This window comes from Mercenaria mercenaria, chromosome 8 (assembly GCF_021730395.1).
Source record: "Mercenaria mercenaria strain notata chromosome 8, MADL_Memer_1, whole genome shotgun sequence".
NCBI classification, from domain to species: Eukaryota; Metazoa; Mollusca; class Bivalvia; order Venerida; family Veneridae; genus Mercenaria; species Mercenaria mercenaria.
The window spans coordinates 30,937,676-30,959,994 of NC_069368.1; the positions used below are offsets into that span (position 1 = coordinate 30,937,676).

A 22,319-nucleotide genomic window follows, 5' to 3' on the forward strand; every position below is an offset into this window, starting at 1 on the left:
TTTCAGTACGGGACAGTACGGCAGAACATGTAATGGTTAAGTAAAATATTGGTAACGATGTTATTCGTTTATAAAATATTTCTGTGTTTTGGTGATATACTCCTAAACCTTAATGGATCTTCGTGAGACTTTATACGAATATAGGCCTCTATAGGGCATAATCTTTTTTCCGCTCTTGATTTGGTTAAAAATAGGAACCAACTAACCATGCTGACAATTTTTGTGGGCATAATATCTTGGCCAAAGTCGATAACCACCCAAATCGCCTGAGGCACTCTTAGATTATAACCCTTGAATTACTTGAAAACTGCGAATTTAGCCTTGTCCGCCCTCAAAGTCGAACAATTTTCATCCGATCTTCACCAGACTGGGTGACAATGTTTTTGGGCATAACATCTTGACCAAGTTTGATAACCTCTCAAATCGCCTTTGACACTCTCGGATTATGGCCTTTGAATTACTCGAAATCTTCGAAATTAGCCTTGGCCATTCAAACAGTTTTGATGCGATTGTCAATTTCATCCCACACGGAACCTCACGAATACCTTGATTCCTTCTTATCCTTTTTGGGGGGTTAACAACAAGGTATACAACATCAACATTATTACCTTTATGATACGTAACTGAATATTTAGACGGACGTTTTTTTTTTTTTTTTTTTTTTTTTTTTTTGGTAAATATGTTGTTCAATACAACTGTCCAACACTTATTTTCGGATGATAACTTATTGAATCATACTTGTCCAGAGGTCGTGTGTTTAAGCACTACTTGGTGCTCAACCACACCTCATACGACACTGTTTTTCCGGGAAGCCAACTCTAAAAGTTATTCAAATAAGCTTATAGCTTCCATCATAAAATCGAACTAAAACGAATAAGTGTAAACTAGAAATACATGTACCTTACTTCATATGTCAGAAAATAATTATTTTTCATATCTATCTGTACATGCATCTTAGACGATGTTAGATAATCATTTGCCCGCGGTTAATGAGTAGATTTATACTTTCCGGTATGATAATTGAATTTATGCCTTATTTCATCGGGCAAACCTTTGTTATGTGAAAATGAAAACTAAGTGTTGAAAGTATTATGTGCGGTATTGTTTTAAAAAGAATAATAAAAAAAAAAAAGATCAAATGTTTGCAATAATTTAGAAGGAAAAAAAAGATATATAAAATCAAAGAAGTTTGGTTCTACTTTGTAATCATACCGATAGATATTGATTTAATGATTTTTAATGGTTTGAAGTTGTCATTTGTTGTTTTTTTCTTTTCTTTTCTTTTTTGTACCTATTCAATGCTCTGTTAACTGTATTAATGTTATACTGCCTTTGTGGTATCACTTACTTTACAATGTCAATATATTTTTTGTATGTTACAAAAATGTTAATAATAATAAGCTAAACATCAAAAATAACATATGGTACACGAGTATACATGTATGTGATATTGCGTATTGAATTAGATAATAATTGGATATGATACATAATTTGTATAATCGAGTGTTAAATTACCCTGCTGTCAATGTTCAATGTCAACTTATCACTTATACCCGGCTGTGGCCAGGTTTGATGATCTAGGAAATATCCCAGGGCAAAAACATGTAAATAATAGGAATATAAAATGAAAGTAAAATTGTAATTAAATATGGAGATGAAAGAGAATTTATATGCTAAACGCCGGTAGTCAATCTTGTTTATTTCTTTTGTTGTCAAGAAGAATAAATAAATAAATAGATAAATAAATATAATCAGGAAACAAAATTTCCTAAAATTAAGATACACAACAAGGATTGGAAACTGAACAAATGTAGAAATTGAGTTTTATTTTGTGTTTGGGCGTGCGGTTTTAGGTGAATGTGAGAGTGTGTGTGTTTGGAGGTTGTGGGAGGTGGGGGCGGATTTTCGCTTCGTATTACAACAATATTTGAACACTGTTTCTCTGCAATTGCAACATACAGTTGCACTCCAGACTCTTTAACATTTAAATCATAACAAAAATTCGTGAGTTTACGTGAGAGATATCCTTTAAGATTATAGTGCAAAAATACCCGTATAAATGTATTAGATACCCTAACTGTACTGTGCCCTCTGATAAGGTGGTGTTACATATATGCATAATTGATAACGAAATCAAACCCAATTAACACCTTAAAGTAGGAGAAAAACATTCGCGAGTCAGGTAGATCTAGAATAAATTATTCATTGGCGGATAAATAACGATACATCACGAATACGTCAATATGTTTGGACAGAGGGTATATGGCCTTCAATTAGACAAGTCGTCAAAATTGGCCTCTGGTGTATTCGATTAGAAACCGGTGGTATTTTACGTGGATTTTATATATAAAAAAAAACAGTTCTTTAAGTGCTTTGATACGAACATGTAAAGCCGTGCATTTAATTTAGACTTTGATAAAAATAAATTAGTAGACACATAGTGCGGAATTTATTTTGTCTTATAAAATATGACGTCTCTTCAACGAAATTCTTTGTTCCGATCTATGTCAATGTCAACGAAGGATCAGGGGCATAGACCGGAAGTGATAACAAGGAAACAAAAGCCAAGTTCGCTGAAACCAGTTAGTTCTTCAATGGATAATATGCTATTGGAAATGTCACGTGACACACTAGAGGAATGGTTTCCGGGAACTAGTGACTTCAGCCGGACAGAAGGCATGCAATGTCTGATTATTCCGGACAAAGTTCTTTTCACTGAAATTGTTCGACAGCAAAGATCATTTTCGTTAAACTATGGTTGTGGACACTGTAGTCTTGAGGAAGAAATATCACATCGTGACAGGAATCTACCGTTGACTCGGAGTGCAAGTTTGAAGACACCTGTGAGAAAAAATCTGACGAATACCGTTGGAACTTTATCGAAAGGACAAACGAGAGACACCGACACAATACCACGCTCGAGAACAATGCACTCATTTAGCCAAGAAGAAAGAAAAGCAGAGTCCGGGGTGCAACTGAGAAGATGTCTTTCTTTTAATGAAACAAAACGAAATTCACACGCTTGTTGTCATTTAACATCCCCGCCAAAAACATATGGACGCAGCCCCACCCCAACGGAGAAACAACGTTCTAAAAGTAATGCACAGAGTCGTGTCAGGACTTCAAGTAGCTTGTCTCTAGATTCCGTCGGTTTAAGTAATGGATGTGCTAGCACAATGAGCGTTACGTCGAGAAGTTCTTCAGAATGTGATTTTGATCTTTCACCACGCAAATCGAAGGTGTCTGGTTCACCAAACAAGCGTCAAAATTATGAAACAGAAACAACAAAACCAGTGCGACCGAGTCACATTCCACGACCAGTCACGCCTGCCAGAGATTTGAAGCACAGACCAAGATGTTTCACAGTTAGTGGGACAAGCACCGCTGACTTTGCATCACTTAACAAAAGAAGTTATCCTGGGAACCTGAAGAAGTCTCAGTCATTTAAAGAGAGGACAAAACCAGGGGTAGTCCGATCAGCGCCATCTTCTGCTGCTCAGACTCCAACAAACGCTTGGATTGCAAATGGCGTGTGTTCTCTGCAGTCACGCGACTTAACCGCCTCTCTTGAAACACTGGACGGTATAAGACAATCGGACGGAAAGTATTCGGTATGAATTATTCAATTATACGCATCTGTTGAGACCAGTTAGGGACCTGTTCCATAGATATATGCATTTAACACATATTTACAATGCGTATAACTGTACAATAAGACGAGCAAGTAGATGGATGTAAATTTGAAACAGCCTAAGTTAACAATTTATAATTCAGAAAACTTTTGATAAGTGAGATAATAGAACAATATAGATATTATTATCATTACTATAAACACATTGACAGATAATGTATGTATAGCATAAGGGCCATCAACTGATAGCGATAAAATACTAAACTGTTTAAAATACGAGTATTTTTTTTTTTGTTAGGGTAATGTAAATAAAACAACGCAAACTCTTTGTTTCTTAAGTCTGTGTTTCATTGAAAATCACTTTGAAAGTGTATAGATCGTTAAGTTAAGTAACTTGACCAATATTTATCTCTTTGCGGCAAAACTAAAAGCAGGAAGATCATTATTAAGAATATTTTTCTCATAACATTACAGAGATGAAAATTGCAGGTTGCCATTAAATTGTTTTTGAATATGAAAACAAAAATCCAATATACCTACTAAGAAGATTGATCTGAAACTGAAAGCAAGAAGATCATTATTAAGAATATTTCTCTCATAACATTTAACGTGGGCTTTAGTGCAAAACTATTGTAATTGTAAATTAATAAAGAACAAGATACACTAGTTTTGCGCTGACCCCTAATTTAATTATTGATTTAAAGAGATGAAAATTGCAGGTTGCCGTTAAATTGTTTTTGAATTTGAAAACAAAAATCCAATATACCAACTAAGAAGATGATCTTGATTTCCGGGGACTATTTTCAAGATGGAAAGGAGGAGGGGCGTAATCAGTTGTGAATAGTAACGAAAGTTCCAGTTGCTGAAATTATTTCAGACCGTCTGTATCACAACTATTCTGATTGATGAAAAATTCGAGTTTATCTTACTGTACTTTAATTTTGGAAATCCGGCCATCAGTTGTTTTTGTTGTGCATCACTTAGTGATGGTACATACGCTATGATTTGCCATAACTGTAGTTTTCCTGGCGTATTTTGTCCAGTTAAATAATGAAACTTTTGTGCTAGATGTCTAAATAATTACAGTCTGGTGGATCGTATAAGGAGAGTAGAAAATATGCACAATTACGTATTAACACCTCAGCCATTCTCTTTTTTCTTTCTATCAGCAGACTGTTCCTGATGAAGAAGAAGGTTACCCAGTTCCACAACCCCCGGGCAAGACACGGGCAGAAATTTACAACCATCGGGACTTTGTTCATGTTGATGAATGCGTATCAGAGGTACGGAACATAAAATTTTTAATCTTTTAGAAGCACTGTCCGTGACCAGTGATCATTTGAGCCGCGCCATGAGAAAACCAACATAGCGCGTTTGCGACCAGCATGGATCCAGACCAGCCTGTGCATCCGCGTAGTCTGGTCAGGACCCATGCTGTTCGCTTTCAAAGCCTATTGCAGTTAGAGAAACTGTTAGCGAACGGCATGGATCCTGACCAGACTCCGCGGATGCGCAGGCTGGTCTGGATCCATGCTGGTCGCAAAGCCACTATGTTGGTTTTCCCATGGCACGGCTCATTTTTGCTTTCAGTATGTGTTGTTTAATTTTAAAGTATACACAAAGAATGGGACAGAAAGTGGGAAAGATAAAAGCTTATTATGAAATGTGATCGACCGTTTTTAAGGGATACTTTAAAAGTTAATTTGACAATAAGTTTTTCAGAGGACACCACTATTACAGTATACACTTTTGTACACATTTTATGCCGAATTTTCGAGATGACATTAAGTTAACCAGAAGAAAGTCGTAGGCTAGCTACATGTCAACTTTGTAGTTGTCAAGATTTCTAACAATTAATTTCATAGGGAATTCCCTGGTGACACTCTGTGCATTATTTAATGCATGGTCGGACTTCTGGATGGAACTACCGACCTTCAACAGGCCAGCAGGATGGCTTCCCTACATATTGAACGATACGGGCTCGAACCCACTAAGCTGAGGCTAAACCTATTTGAAATTAGAGATATTATCCACTAGACCAAGAAGAACCCATCTAACAGTTTCATACCGTTTAAAATATTAGTTCTCGTTACCATAGCAACCAGATAGATCTTTGGCATACAACACTGTTTAGTCCTAAATACACATTTTTGTCCTTTTTTATTTGTCAAGGGCAACGAGGCAGTACTACTAGATAGTTTTGACGAACTGCTGAAGTTCCTGTTAGAAGATCTTACTACAGACATCACCAAGGTTCGAGCCCTGTACCGCTGGCTTGTCACCCAACAGCTGCCATTAACCACTCGGCCTGCGCACAGGAACCTACAAACACCACGAGGATTTCTCTATAATATTAGACAACATCGAGCGACGTATGCTGAATTATTTGCAACATTATGCAGGTAACTTCATATAACTTGCATAAGTGTGTACTGAACCGCTTTAAAACGCAACACTTACATAAAGCATTAAAAGGATAGTACTAGGACTGGTCAGCCCGGTGTCAGTGTAATGTGACTGGGTGGGGTATCATGTCCTGTGTCTACGGCGTGATATTCCAGTGAGGCAGCACTATAAAGTTGGGCATTGTGCTCACTGCTACAAGTAGACACCGTCGTTCATATGACTGAAAAATTGTTGAGAAAGACGTTAAACCCGAACACACACAATACATAAAGCTCTCAATAACTCCTGTTTTAAGGTTAGGTTTTGAATTAAATTCTTCGCGAATTTTGCATGCTATAAAATTAACCTAACACTTTACGAAATCTCATTGTGAAATAATGCGGGGTCTGTTTCATTAGACACACATTACAAAAAAACAAAGTCATGAAATGAAATGAAATGAAATAGCATTCATTGAAATATGGAGTTTCATCAGATTTGCTGATCAGTTCGGCAAAATGAGTTTTTTATTGTATTCTTTATTGCCTAATGATTTGTATCTAGGACCAAAAAGGTTCTATACTCATACGACTCGACGAGCTTATTTAGCCGATTGAAGCTTTACTTGGACGGCGTAAACAGAGAGAAAGCCCATTTCGCTTAATACAGTTTCTAAGAAACCGCTTTATGAAAGCGGTGAACTATTGCAACTTTCATAAATTGGTGTTGCGTTAAATTTTCATAATGGTTGGTACTTTATTTTATTGCATATAGTACACTATCACTATAATTACAGCTTAGGTAGATAATTGTTGGCTGAACACTGAAAGATGCTGTGTTTTAATGCGGTTCCGTATATAATAGCTCTGCCTATAAAATACAAATATTACATAACATATGCAAGAGAACTTTTAATCGTTTTACATAACAAACAACCAACTAATCATTGATACGTATAAAACAGTTTTTAACAAAAACTCTAGCATGAAAAAATCATGTTAAGATCTGTTAAAACACGGAAATTTGCCGTCACGTCGAGATATAATTTTGCGCCATAAAGGGACCGAGAGAGATTCTCCATTTTGATCTAGCCAACTATTTTTTATAAAAGACGTTTCAGAATCGAATTATAACAAATAGCTTGGCACGTAGAACAACTCACTGGATATAGATCTACTCACTCCTTAGTTATTCCGCGGGACGCGTTACTTTTGCTTTTCTCATATGCGTTTTATGTTTACAAGTAGATGAAGCACTAGTTCAAAGCATATATAGTAGACCGATGAAACGTAAACGAGTAAGAGTGTCTTAACAGTAAAATATTTTAATTTTCACTTTTTTAGAAAAGCTGAGATAATGTGTGTTGTTATACATGGAGTGGCCAAGGGCATAAACTACAACGTTGGAGATAAGGTTACGTACAAAAAGGGCAAAAACTCGTGGAACGCCGTTTACATAGATAATTGTTGGCATTTCGTTCATTCGCATTGGGCTGCGCATTCTGTGAATGGCTATAAAACCGGAGGCTGGACACTTGTTGAATGTGACGAGTTTCATACAGATGGCGCTGTACTGGAAGTACAACATACTAAAAAACCAAACGATTTCTATTTCTTAACAGATCCCGATAAATTCATCACCAAATGTTTCCCAGAAGACAATATGTGGCAGTTGCTGCATAAACCATTATCAAAAGCGGAGTTTGAAGATCTGCCGTTCGTGCAGCCGGCTTTCCATGATTTAAAATTGTCCATTCACGATACTCACTCATGCGTGATACGTGCAAATAATGGAAAAGCGGAAGTGAAAATCGGCATTCCTTCTGACCGCGGAAAAAGGTACAAGTTTGGTTATAAGCTTCTCGCACGTCAACATGTTGAATCAGAGGGCGAATATGACGTCATGTTACTGAGCCGGTATATTCTTCATTACATCCACGACGACATGGCCGTGTTCGAGTTGCGATTTCCCATCATTGGTGTCTTTAATCTAGAAATACATTGTACAGATCCAAAAAGACCATTGAATACTGACTGGGTTTGCGATTATAAGATCATTTGTTCTGAGGTAATGCCATGGTGTGAACCTTTGCCGATCGTCCCACAGATTGGATGGGGTCCCGGGGAAGCACTAGATGCACGTGGAATAGAGAGTCTTACTTGCAAGCAGCCGGTTGTAAGTCTTGACGGAGACACCGTAACTTATATTCGTTTTGCAATGCCTAAAAACAAAGCAATTGAATTAGAAGCTGACTTTATTTCAAATAACCAATCAAGGGACGAGTTATGCCAGCACGTGAGTACAGAAACTGATGACGAAGTTGTTGTTGTGAAGGTGTCGCCTCCTGGTGAAGGTGAATATGCTTTGCAGATATTTGTGAAGGAGGAAAATGGAGATCGCAAGAACGTGTGTAACTTCCTTATGCATAGGACGCAAATTGTTGAGGTAATTGAACCTTTATACATAAACTTGTATAGTTTCCATCTCCATTTCAAATAGATCCTCGCCGATAACATATTTTTGGTCTTCTGGCAAGGCGTAATGTCAAAAATGAATATCATAGTTCTTGAGAACGGATTTTACAAGAATATTTGTGCGTGTTGGGTTTCACATCATAGGGGGCAAACACACTTTTGTGTGACAATCATAAGCTAATGGTTTTTCAACTAAATACAGTACAGATTGTATCAAGATTGTCGGACTGCAGGATTTTATAAGACAAAGTACCCTTTCTTTAAGACCAGACTTGAAACTTCTATCTTTATATTTATAGTAAGACATTAAGCTTTAGATTCACATTTCATTATTATATACTCACTATTATAACAACTCTATCTTCTTTTACTAACCCTTTTTCGTCTTTATTTTTCTTTAACAAAAAATACTGAACTGACAATCTTTGTACATTTGTTTTCAGATAACATAACGACAACATTTTTTTTTCTTTCAAGTCCCATTTTAGCTACAAATTTATAGTATGTCTACAAGTTAATTGTCCGCGAAGGAGAAGAATTCTATAAGACTAGTCTTCCATTCTTATCATTTCCTAAGTTACAATATTCACTGTATGACTATGTATCAATGTATATGTTAACTATTTGGGAATAAATATGTTTAAACTAAGATTGTTGACCGGTAATGACTGTCGGTAATTTTCATGCGAAAACATACCAGTTATCTCAATATGCAGCTACATTTATGCTATGTAAGGTTCTTAATTTATGCTTTGAATTTATAATGTATACGAGTTAATCTTTTTTTACGAATTCACATTGGTCGTAAAACAAAGTAGAAATTAGCAGCAGGTAAAAAAGCCCGTTTTACGGTATTCGTGTATGCCGTATCGGCATTCTTTTGAATGATAGTAGAGAGTTTGAGATTTCAACTTCCGCCTTCCCCTTCAACGTCTCTTGCGAATTTAACGTATGAAGTTGAAGTTCGATTAGAATTCCTTGAGATTTCAAACATTAGAAAGAACCTTACTTCTTTTAATCCGCCCATTCAATTTATCCGTAATTATGATCGTTTTTTTTTTCGTGCATTTTGATATCAATTGTCCGAAAGGGCAGGACTTTTACAAGAGGTTTTAAAAAAAGAGAATTAAATAAAAACATTTCAATAAATATAGTCATCGCATGGATATAGTGCGATTACGAAACGAAACGAAACAATGTGAACAATGTAAAAACTCATTGGTGTTGCTCCGAACATTTAGCATTTAGGTTTTATATAAAATGATGTCAGTATACAATGTACTTGATGAAAATCTAACCTTTTAAAAGATATGTTGATAACATGAGCCTTATACACAATTAATGAATACACTTAACAAGCGATTTGAAACAAATGTAAGATACTCTTGTGATATCATACGTTTTGGCATCATGGCACTCTGTATAATGCCAAACTCTCAGACAGCACAATATAATCGTGCCAAGTCACCAATTGTCTAGCGAAACAATCAAGAAATGTTAGGTGGAGATGAAAATTGTCGCACAAAATAGCATGTGGGCATATACACGTATTTATTTGAATATACTATTTCATAAGTAAAGCATGTGCAGATCCAGGAATTTTGGTTAGAGGGACACCAACTTTAAAAAAGGGGTCACCCATTTCAGGGGGAGGGGTGGTCACACCGAGTTTCAAGACCGATTTTCTTTGTAAAATGTAAGAATCAAAGTGGGGGAGTGACCCAAAATGCCCCTCTGCCAGGCTCTGGGTCCGTGCATGTAAAGAATGGAGTTATCCCATACGGCTAACAGGAAACTTCTCGCAGCATGATATCATAGATCTGATATTGTCTGATACTTCAAAAGAATTTTCCGTTTTACTAGTACCATTTTATGTTTATAATTAAAACGAAATTGTCGTATTAAGTGTCCGACAGAAACGGATTGATTTTATTTGGAAGTGAAAATAAAATGTTCAAATAAATGATAATTGCGCGTTATCATTCATTTTTCAAGTAAAATGACTGTCATGCCATGTGCCTCCATCCAGGTTTCAGTCTTTAATGCCGAGTTTGTGGACAGTGTAGATGTAAAAAAGACTGAAGTTTTGACTTTCGTGATATCACATCTTCGGACGTTCAAAACTTCACTTCGTACGACAAAAAGGCCCATCTGGTATAATCGATACCGCCTGGGGACACAAATATGCCGTAGAAGTTAGTGTTAGTTTCTCAAAATCAGTTGATAACTTCATACTTCCAGGTTCAATTCAATGTATTTAGTTAAAATCATTAGCCATACAAAACTTCATTATTCTTATACTTATTGATAGTGTTTCGCATCAAATTTAGACTAATTATACCTATGGATAATCGAATAACTTAATAAGCAGAAATCCTGAAACAAAGCTTTTTATTTCACCTATAGCAATAAAGAGAAGTCTCAGCCTTACTTGATATTACATGGAAAACTTTAATAGCAACGTCTGATATAAATAAAATACACCCATATCGGTGACGTTTTACCCCAAATATACATGAGAGACGTTAGTTGAAATCTCAAACTCTCTAATGTAGCACAGTATACGACCGGAGAATTACGCAAGATGCGTAATTGAATGAAAAATTCCCACTATCTTTACGGGTCTCCTGCTTTAAGAGACGACCCAAGGAAATGGCAAAAAAATGCTGTTTTTACCCATATGGTTTCATAAAACAACATAGTTTAGTTTAAAGGAACACAAAAAGTGGTTTCTTAATGCAAGAGGTATCTTGATAAACATTACTTTCAAGAAAGACTTTAGTTTTCCGTAAGTGTCCTATCTTTTTGTGTTAGTTTTGGGCAGTAAGACTATGTTCATTCGTTAGAATTGTATGATATATTTAAGGATCCTGAATTAGCTGACATCCGAGCTGAACTTATCACAGCTACGGAGAATGGTGAAGTAGATATCCTGTCTCACTGGATAGACAAGTTTGTTGACCGTAATATGGAAGACCGTGGAGACTTGTCTGCAGCAAAGAAGAAACTTCATTTAGCTAGATTAAACAGAGGTTAGAATTTTGGTTATTTTAAAACTATTGAACACAAATGTGCAGAAAAGAACTGCGACATATTTTGACGATACCAAATATGTTAAAACCGTCTCAGCTTTTAGCTCACCTGAAATAGATGTTATTATGGTGTACTTTTCGGATCAGCCCGCCCGCTTAGCTCAGTAGGTAAGAGCGTTGGTCTACGGATCTCGGGGTCGCGAGTTCGATCCTCGGGAGGGGCGTATGTTCTCCGTGACTATTTGATAAACGACATTGTGTCTGAAATTATTAGTCCTCCACCTCTGATTCATGTGGGGAAGTTGGCAGTTACTTGCGGAGAACAGGTTTGTACTGGTACAGAATCCAGGAATACTGGTTAGGTTAACTGCCCGCCGTTACATGACTGAAATACTGTTGAAAAACGGCGTTAAACCCAAAAACAAACAAACAAAAAAACTTTTCGGATCGTTGGATATCTGGCTTTCGTCCGTTGTCTTTTTTAGAATTACGGTTGCTGTGGCAACCAAAAGGAAAAAAAACTAACCGTCGGCCCTATTTTATGATAGTATCCCAGAAATGTTTTGGATGGCCTGCTACCAAATTTCGCCTAATCATTCTGTTCGTTAATAAACATGGCCTCCAGAGGGAAGACCAATTTTATGGAAAACTTTGAAAATCTTCTCTGAAACTGATTGCCCCATTTCAAAAAAATATGTAACAGAAATGTTTTTTGGTTGATCTTCAACAAATATCCTTCTGATCACTATGTTTCATTTAAATACGCGGCATCCAAGGGCAGAGGCAATTTTTTCCTTTGTCTTTATGGAAACCATTGAGAATCTTCTGAGATTACTGGCTCAATTTCAAAATAATTTCAAAGCAATGTTTCTTCCAGTGACTCTTTCATGTAATTTAGTCAGTACTTCGGTCAAAATTGTACTTTCGTGGTGGTGTCGGAAGAAATCCAAAGAAAATAGATTCCTTTTTTTTTCATTTGCAAGATGTGCTCAGATATCACCCTTTTTCACTGCTAGAATGTACACTGGATGAATTGTGACGCTTTCTATGTAATACTCCGTTTATTTTAAGACTGAAAGTAGGGACATGTCCTTTGCCTCGATAGCCAAGTGGTAGTCCGCTTCGAGTGCGGGAGGTCGCGGGTTCGATCCCCGGCCGCGTCATACCAAAGACGTGAAAAATGGTACCAGTAGCTTGCTTGCTTGGCGCTCAGCATTAAAAGGGAAACTGGCCTCTTCTCTCATACCCTCGTGGTGATGGATTCCATCAGGAATGAGGTGTCATGAGTGATTAATATAAGTTGTAGAACTTCCTTCACAATCGACCTAAAATAAATTATGTATAAACTAAAATGAGAAAATATGCTCCTTTTTGTAGTGGCAGACCACTGCTGACACAAATGCTCTCCTTGCTGACCATCTCTCAAAACTGTTTAACCGATATTGGGTCGACATGGCCTTCTTATTTAAAGGAAGTTTTTTCTTCTTGCCAGTGTGTGTGTGTGTGTGTTCGGGTTTAACGTCTTTTTCAACAATTTTTCAGTCATATAAACGACGGTGTCTACTTGTAGCAGTGAGCACAATGCCCAACTTTATAGTGCTGCCTCACTGGAATATCACGCCGTAGACACGTGGCATGATACCCCACCCAGTCACATTATACTCACACCGGGCTGACCAGTTCTAGCACTATCCTCTTAATACTGAGCGCCAAGCGAGGAAGCTACTAGTACCATTTTTTACGTCTTTGGTATGACGCTTCTTGCCAGTAGAAATACAGATACATACATAAGATTTAACTGAAGTGGCTGTTTTTTTTTATACTAAACAGAAGATTTAGATAAGTGAAGTTTATTCAATTTCAAATCATTCTCACCATTTTATTAAAAAACAAACAAACAACAAACAACATGGCTACCAGTTGGCTATATAGAAAACGTTGAAAATCTTCTCTGAAATCGTTGGCTTGATTTCAAAACAGTTTCACAGCAATGTTCCTTGAGTGATCCGCTACTGCATTCTTTCAGTCTGTTTCGTTAATAAAACACGGCCATCCCGACCGGGAGCACTGGCACCAGAACAGAAAGAAAATGCCTCTGTACATGTTATACCTTACCCCTAGGTATTCTATAAGAACCATGGTCATGAAGGGGAAAATATACTAAACAGTTTTAATCGTACATTTCTCAACTTAAACGCGCAGTTCGGTGAATGGGTACCTAGTATAATGAACAAGCGATAATTTATCTTCCATCGTGCACCAGTCACATTGTCTCAATATTCCATATTGCTGAGATTATCAACATATTTTATGCTTTCGTCAACGTTACAGAAAAAACTTGCTTGACCTTCCCTAATGAACATCCGGTCTAGAGGTCACGGCAGTGTGCACATGTTTGGCGATATGTAAACAAACAAAATCAGAATTTTAAAATATCACAATTTTACACTAAAACTCGAAATGATGAATGAAATTGATCTTGTATATGATCTTTAATTTGAAAACGTACATTGGTCTGTATCTGTTCTGTTTATTTTCATTTCATTTATGCAATTTTATTAGCAACTGCGATTTTATACAAATTTTTAGCCATAAACAAGTGTAGTAAAACGTACGGAATGCACTGACCAATTAACAACTTTTCACAACAGGCCCAATCAGAGTGGTTTTGTAATCTAGAACGGAACTTCACCAGGGAAGTTCAAGCAAGTTTTTTGTGTAACGTTGAAATAACTATAAACTACGCGTTGTTTTTCTAAGATAAGATGTATTAAAGAAATGTGACCCATACATGATACACAATGGAAGATAAATTACCACTTGTTTGATATCCATAGTACACATTTACCGAACTGCGTGTTTTAGGTATGAAATGCGCGATTGAAACGGGTTAGTATATTTTCCCGTTCATGACCATGGTTCTTATAGAATACCTAAGGTTAAGGTATAACATGTACAGAGGCATTTACTTTCTGTTCTGGTGCCAGTGGCCGGGAGCAGGCTTAGTTTTCTCCATCCATATTGCCTTTATAGAAAGCTTTAAAAATTCTTTCACCTTAAAACAGCTGATCCGTTTTCAAAATAATTTGACACGATGTTATAATATACTTATGTAACCCGGCCACTACTTAATTTTCTTCAGACCGTTCTGTTTCGTAAAAAGCATGTCTGTCAGGGGACGGGCTAGTTTTCTTTATATGGCTCTATGGAACTTTATTTGAGCCGTGCCATGGGAAAACCAACATAGTGGCTTTGCGACCAGCATGGATCCAGACCAGCCTGCGCATCCGCGCAGTCTGGTCAGGATCCGTGTTGTTCGCTAACGGTTTCTCTAATTGCAGTAGGCTTTAAAAGCGAACAGCATGGGTCCTGACCAGACTGCGCGGATGTGCAGGCTGGTCTGGATCCATGCTGGTTGCAAAGCCACTATGTTGATTTTCTCATGGCACGGCTCATTTATCTTTTACTTCAAACATGCTGGCCTGAATTCAAAGGAATGTCACGCAAATGTCACGTGATCCTCTACCAAATCCTTCAATCTCCATCCCATCACAATCTCCCACCCAACACTCACAAAAATTCACGTCATCCTCTGCTGCCCACATGAACCATCCCCATAGTATCTCCCGCACTCCCACATTACCAGTTTCCTCCCTAAAAAATAACAGTTTATTTTGTTCCTTGATATTGTCTCGGAGTATCTGTCATCATCCCTCTGTCCCACTGGAACCCGCACCCACAGAAATACTCACTCCTTAACACCTGTATTTTGCTTAAAGGAAAGATCTTCTTTTCGGAGAACACTTATCTTATTTCATAATATTCTTTCAAAACTGTGGAAGCAAGTTGCGAATCTCCGATGAGAGATATTGAATCAGCCTTGCTCTGTAGCTTGAAGAAGTCGTTTTATTGCCAGAATAAAACATTTTATATCTTTACAGAATACAATTTGCAACTTCTAATTCGCAGATATAAGGGAAGCGATTGATAGGAAGGACCTTGACTATCTGGAAAAGGCTTTACACAGTGCCAGTGACATGACTATTCGACAAAATCTTGGTGATCTCGCTGTGCAGGCCGAAGCTGTCAGGTCAAGACTTAGACGATTGAAAAGACTGCGACACGAAGTTCTTGCCATGGACCAGAAAACTATATCCGAATTAAGGAGTTATCCGAAACCTCCCCAAGCTGTCCATAGTGTCATGGCCGCCACTTTCATGTTGCTAGGCAACAAGGAGTCAGAGTTGAAGGTTAGCATAAATTTTTAATGCATAACGTGACATGACAACGTTTTCTTACTATTCAAAAACACTATAAAACATTGTTCTCTATATAAATAACTGGATTGCGCGTTCCTTTTATAGACGCTCAATTCGAGGAAGGTCAGCAAATCTTTTGCCCGCAGAGTGAATGCCTTACATTTGCATTCTTACGATTTTATTTTACTTGAAAATTTTAAAAGTGTCATTTTACTTCATAAGCTCAATATGTAAACAATATGTGTTGGGGTGTTGAGCATTTCATCTTATTTATTAGAAAATATAATTATGTACTTAATATCTGTTTTTTTAATCCATAGAAATGGACGAAAATACAAAGTTTGATAATGAAGCGCGGAAAGGAGACCCTCAAACGTCGTGTAGCCGAGTTCAACATAGACAACGTGTCACCGGCAGTTTTGACACGTGTTCACGCCATTCTTTCACGGTTTGATCTTGAAACCGTGCAGATAGCTAGTGCTGGAGCTGCTACTTTCTACCAATGGGTATGTTTTTAAGTAAGAAAATGATCACTGAAAGTGCACTTTTACACTGCTTGTATCTAGGCCTATATGTTATAAGCTTTGAATCGGGAAATATGCTCGAGTTCTGCGGAGGAAATCCTTCGCTAAAGAACGAGAGCATAATATCTCGATGCAAAGATGATAACTGTTTTATTACATACGTATTTACAAGTATAATGTATTATGTAAATATGATGAATCTGTTCAATAATCTGAATGAGACTGGCAATACTGAACCAAATAAAAGAATAAATGCAACGTTACGTCAGTATAGAAAAATATTGACGTTTCCGGTAACATTGTAACTTAACGTGGAATGGAAATGAGTATGTAATAAAAAGATATTTATAGCCTTTTCCGTTCTAACTCTGTTACATTGTGATAAATATTGCAAGTGTTTGAAGTACAATATAAACCTGTTAAAAACACCTTGTCAGAAAGTTCTTTCATATTACATACATTTTTGTTTATTGAACACTCTGGAACAACAGCTTCTGTACAACACACACACACACACACACAAACACACATGCACATTTTTGTTTTTCTCAGGAGTCCTTATATATGCTAGATATGGACTATTTTCATATTTTGCCTCATGAGTTCCATACCACAATTTTGAATAATATTATATCACTTCAGTTGAATTAGCAATATAATTATCTCGGTTTTCGTTTGATTTACTGAAATTAAGCGTAGATCTCGTTGATAAGTTTGATCAGTGACTCTACACTCATGTTTAGGTGTGTTGCTTTTTTTATTTTCAGGCAATCACTATGGCCGGAGAAACTGATCCCATAGACTAACAGATACACGCTGGACGGTCCGGGTGGATTTAGATATAAAATAAATATAGTATATGTTTTGCATAAAAATAAGTTCACAAATTATACGGAATGTACTTTTTTCACATGTTAATAAAATTGAGTGAAATTTTGATTTCCTTTTTTATGTAAGTGCTTCCTTCAAGGACAATATTGCGTCTTTAACAGCGGCATGTACATTTTTCCATATTAGCAGTGATGTATTTGACTGGTTTATGCTTTTCACATTTAGATATTCTATACTGAACTAATGCTTCGCTGGTATTCATTAGCTTTCCGTCTTTCCTTCTTTTTTCTTGACTTTCTTACCACACCTATTACCATTTCCATTGGTCGTTTTGTAAGCTTGTGACTGGTCACACTGACGAAGTCAAATTTTGCGCGAATGTACTTTTCTTGTTCCATATGATCGCAAAGATTTTGGATTGGAAAACAGTTCTTTCATATGATCGCAAAGTTTTAGATTGGAAAACAGTTCTTCTATATGATCGCAAAGCTTTTAGATCGTTCTTTATATGCTCGCAGAGTTTTTAGATTGGAAAACGGTTCTTCTATATGATCGTAAAGCTTTTAGATTGAAAAACAATTCTTTCTTATGATCGCAAAGTTTTTAAATTGGAAAACAGTTCTTCCATAATTGTGATCACAGAGATTTTAGAATAGATCGCAATTTTTAGCTTTTAGATTGGAAAATAGTTCTTCTGTATGATCGCAAAGTGTTTAGAATGGAAAACAGTTCTTCTATATGATCGCAAAGCTTTTAGACTGGAAAACAGTTCTTCAATATGATCGCAAAGTTTTAGAATGGAAAACAGTTCTTTCATATGATCATGAAGTTTTTAGATCGGAAAACAGTTCTTTCATATGATCACAAAGGTTTTAGATTGGAAAACAGTTCTTTCATATAATCGCAAAGTTTTTGGATTGGAAAATAAATCTTCCATATGATCGCAAAGTTTTTAGATTGGAAAACAATTTTTCTAAATGTTCGCAAAGCTTTTAGAATGGAAAACAGTTCTTTCTTATGGTCACAAAGTTTTTAGACTGGAATACAATTTTTCCATAATTGTGATCACAGAGTTTTTAGAATAGAAAACAGTTCTTTTGTATGATCGCAATTTGTAGCTTTTAAATTGGATAACAGTTCTTTTATATGAAGTTTTTAGAATGGGAAAGAGTTCTTCTATATGATCGCAAAGCTTTTAGACTGGAAAACAGTTCTTCAATATGACTGCAAAGTTTTAGATTGGAAAACAGTTCTTTCATATGATCATGAAGTTTTTAGATTGGAAAACAGTTCTTTCATATGATCACAAAGTTTTTAGATTGGAAAACAGTTCTTTCATATGATCGCAAAGTTTTTGGATTGGAAAATAATTCTTCCATATGATCGCAAAGTTTTTAGATTGGAAAACAGTTTTTCTAAATGTTCGCAAAGCTTTTAGAATGGAAAACAGTTCTTTAATATGATCGCAAAGCTTTTAGACTGGGAAACAGTTCTTTATATGATCGCAGTTTTTAGATTGGAAAACAGTTGTTCTGTATGATCGCAATTTTTAGCTTTTAGATTGGAAAACAGTTCTTTTATATGATCGCAAAGTTTTTAGATTGGAAAACAGTTCTTTCATATGATCGCAATGTTTTTAGATTGGAAAACAGTTCTAACATATCATTGCATTTTTATTTAAGACTGGAAAACAGTTCTTGTTTTTATATACAATGCATATCAACTGCATGTTCTGAGTCACTGGAAAAGCATATATACGGCAAAACATTTGTATGACACGTTAAATAACAGTTCTTTTTGCAACCACTTTTAAACGATTTTTTTTTCATTAACCCATAGGTTTTTTTCTCCATTTACGATCAGTCACTCAGTCTTAAGTCCAGATCGCAGAGATACATCTGAGCCGCGCCATGGGAAAATCAACATAGTGGGTTTGCGACCAGCATGGATCCAGACCAGCCTGCGCATCCGCGCAGTCTGGTCAGGATCCATGCTGTTCGCTAACAGTTTCTCTAATTGCAATAGACTTTAAAAGCGAACAGCATGGATCCTGACCAGACTGCGCGGATGCGCAAGCTGGTCTGGATCCATGCTGGTCGCAAACTCACTATGTTGGTTTTCTCATGACGCGGCTCATCTATTTTTTAACAACCGGACCGCTTCTGAGAATGTCCTCTAGTTCTCCGGTCTTGTGTAGAAACTTCAGCTTTTCGTGTCCACCAATAAACTTTCCATGGATAAAAACATTCGGAACCTGCGAAGACATTGATGTATACATATATAGTGTAAAAATTTACTTTTGTATTTGTTCTTGTATTAGAAAACTGTTATATCATTAAAGGTTATTAGCATTGTAACAAGAAGAACGCGATGTTATTCCGTCAAAGAACCAGTGCATTGTTCTCGATGCAAAGCTGATAAAATTTTATTATACACGTGTGTGCACATACTAAAATTGTACAAATAATAAGATTTTGTTCAATAGCTTAAACAAAATTGACTGTTTCCTCTTATAATACTGACAGAGCGTCCGTTTACCTTAGTGTAATAAAACCTTAATCAATTTTACCAAGAAACTCAGATTTCATATATACGGTAAGCTATGGTGTCCCCTTGGGACAATCGCCGCATATGAGCTTGAAATAATGATACAAAATGTTGAAAACTTAAGATGGTGAAAAGTTGAACCACGATGGCGAAAACACGAAACTACGAAAAGTCGAAACAATGAAACTACGATGGTGAAAATTCGAAACTATTTCTTACTTCCATCATCGTACTTTCGACTTTTCACCATCATGGTTTTGTTGTTTTGACGTTTCAGCATTGTTATTTGGACATTTCACAGTCGTAGTTTCGGCATTTCATCATCGGATTTCCGACTTTTCACCATCGCAGTTTCAACTTTTCACCATCGTGTTTCAACTTTTCACCATCATAATTTCGGCTTTTCGCCTTTGCAGTTTCGTTGTTTCAACTTTTCACCACCGTAGTTTCGTTATTTCTACTTTTCAACACGGTGGTATCGTTTCAGGCTCAGAGTATGAGGCGATGGCCCTAACGGGACAACATAGTAAGCACCCATGATTTTGAACTTTACAAGATCCTCTGTTGTAATATTTAATATTCATCATCATCATCAGTATCATCATCATCATCAACAACAACAACATTAAGATACATGCAGTGATAATAATCATCATCATAAGAAACTGTACTTATTACCGATGGAGCTCCCGTTATAAGTCTCAGGTAGTTCTGTGTTTCTCTCGTGTCATTTTCTTTCTCTATATCATAAAACAGGACAGCTGATTGTGGCAGTAGCTTTCCTATATATTTCCTGATTGTGTTGCGCGCCCCAAGGCAGTAAGGACACCCCTGTTTGGAGAAAACTGCAACTTTATTTGCCCGAATTAGCCTGTCCACTTTATCCTTGACCCCGCCGGTCGTCATTATATATTTTGTGGAGCTTGATTCGCAGGGTTAAAAGTAGTTCTATACTGAATCACAGTAGTTACACGAGACAAAGCATCTTATATAGCCAATTTCTGTGCGAGTTCTAATAATGTACTGAACTATTACCAAATAATCCAGGAGATCTCGATTCGTGCTCTATAATCAAGTCCAGAAAGCAGTCGCCAATGACAACGCTGTTCTGCGCAACCAGGAACAAATCACATAAGCTTCCAATAATTCTACAGATTGAGGCATCGATTAAGGAAGCAATCACGATTTATTTTCTAATACTTCCGCAGATCGAGCTTTGAAGTTTTGCACGCCAAGGAAGCAGTCACGACTGTTTTTTTAATACTTGCACAGATCGAGGTATAAAAGGATGTTCCAATAATCCTTAAGATCGGATTGACCAGAAAGCAGTCTCTTTAGTTCTGTACGACCAGAAAACAAACAGTAAAGAACTTTAACATCTATTGTTGTCCTTTTTTTTTAAACTCTTCGCTAGTTTTCCAATAATCCCACAAATACTGGTCCTATTTTCCTCACAGTCAGGAAGCAGTCATGTTATGATTTTCCAGTTTTCCAATAAATCGCGGTTTTTAGTTCTGCGCAACACAGTACTGCTCTGTACTCACGTCAGTTGTATAAGCCTAAAACAATTAAACTTGATTAGTTACGCATTCACGAATCTCACCTCTTCGCAAGCTGGGAGGAGACTCGAATTAGTTTATCACTTACTTCCAAAGATTGCAGTCTTGGGTTCTCCGCGCGATCAGAAAACAGTCTAGTACTCCCGTATGACACAGAATATGCATAGCAAAAAAACGCCTCTAAAGCTTCTTTTGTACACAATACATTCAGTAAACATCATCCTTCTGACTGCTGACGTTTCGCATTTTTTTGAAGCTTTCAACTACACAAAATAATTATTTTCCAGTGAATATTTTCAGCCGCTCAGTAAGTGTTCACCCCTTTATCTGCCCATTTACATGAGAAAACAAATCTTGTCATATGATACGTTTCCGATCTTTAGAGATAACTGGGCGCCTATTTTGTTGGTTAATTATAGAGAATGCTTTATGCTTAAACTAAACAATACAATCGTACAATATACGTTTGATCTACGAGGTTTCTTTGTGTCGTTATAGATTTCTTTGTTATCTACTCTTTGGATCGAAAGTTACCGTATTGTAGCAGAATTTAAGTCAATCTACAAACGAAACTTGCTGTTAAATAATGTATTTACGTAAGCTTTGGTTTAAATCAGAATCGTGTTGAATTAATAAACATAACTTTAAAATATAAAGAATTATAATTTGATAAGACATTACAGTGGTTGCATGAGATTCGTACGGGCATATTTCATTTAGTTTAGTTTATACTAATTTGTTTTAGCTCAATTGTGATGAGAGGAACCACTCTCGAGTACGCTTCATGGAAAATCCAGTACTGGTGTTATATGAGAAGTCATGTTCGTGACCCACGACCCCTAGATTGAGCAGCAGACACATTATCCACTAGACCACCTCTCCCCTCCAATAAGCGTTCTCGGGTGTTTCGTCTCGGAGGTTTTCTAAAAATTTTAATTTTCATAAACATTTTCGCAAAATGTTAATCGAAAGTTTTAACCGCTTAGATTTACAGGTACATGTAGATTTACGTATAGCGAGCATCCCTGTCAATTTAAGGTTTTTTCTTGTTGTAATAAGCGGGCAAATGAATAGAAG

At 36.6% G+C, this 22,319-nt stretch overlaps 1 protein-coding gene and 1 long non-coding RNA gene across 3 annotated transcripts; one reads left to right on the top strand and one right to left on the bottom strand.

The window, feature by feature from the left end:
* Positions 1-2,170: 2,170 nt before the first annotated feature.
* LOC123547128 (uncharacterized) lies at positions 2,171-17,238 on the top strand. 2 transcript variants are annotated; one of them, XM_053549672.1, is made up of 8 exons: positions 2,171-3,611; positions 4,801-4,914; positions 5,804-6,033; positions 7,360-8,461; positions 11,357-11,522; positions 15,492-15,772; positions 16,102-16,287; positions 17,073-17,238. In XM_053549672.1, exons 1-8 carry the CDS (start codon positions 2,469-2,471, stop codon positions 17,109-17,111), a joined length of 3,261 nt encoding a protein of 1,086 aa, XP_053405647.1. In that variant the 5' UTR covers positions 2,171-2,468; the 3' UTR covers positions 17,112-17,238. The 2 variants fall into 2 exon arrangements, with proteins under 2 accessions (XP_053405647.1, XP_053405648.1); XM_053549673.1 differs by having other exon boundaries at positions 4,804-4,914.
* Positions 17,164-21,707, bottom strand: LOC128559004 (uncharacterized). Its single transcript, XR_008372015.1, has 2 exons — positions 20,362-21,707; positions 17,164-19,390 (listed from the first exon to the last, which is right to left on the bottom strand). It is a non-coding gene; the product is annotated as an uncharacterized LOC128559004 (long non-coding RNA).
* Positions 21,708-22,319: the final 612 nt, after the last annotated feature.

What these genes read in the sequence shown, in the direction of transcription:
- LOC123547128 (XM_053549672.1), top strand. Translation starts at nt 2,469, where the DNA reads ATGACGTCTCTTCAACGAAATTCTTTGTTCCGATCTATGTCAATGTCA. An exon ending in AATCGGACGGAAAGTATTCG is followed by an intron (nt 3,612 to 4,800) that starts GTATGAATTATT and finishes TCTTTCTATCAG; the next exon opens with CAGACTGTTCCTGATGAAGA. An exon ending in TTTAGCTAGATTAAACAGAG is followed by an intron (nt 11,523 to 15,491) that starts GTTAGAATTTTG and finishes TCTAATTCGCAG; the next exon opens with ATATAAGGGAAGCGATTGAT.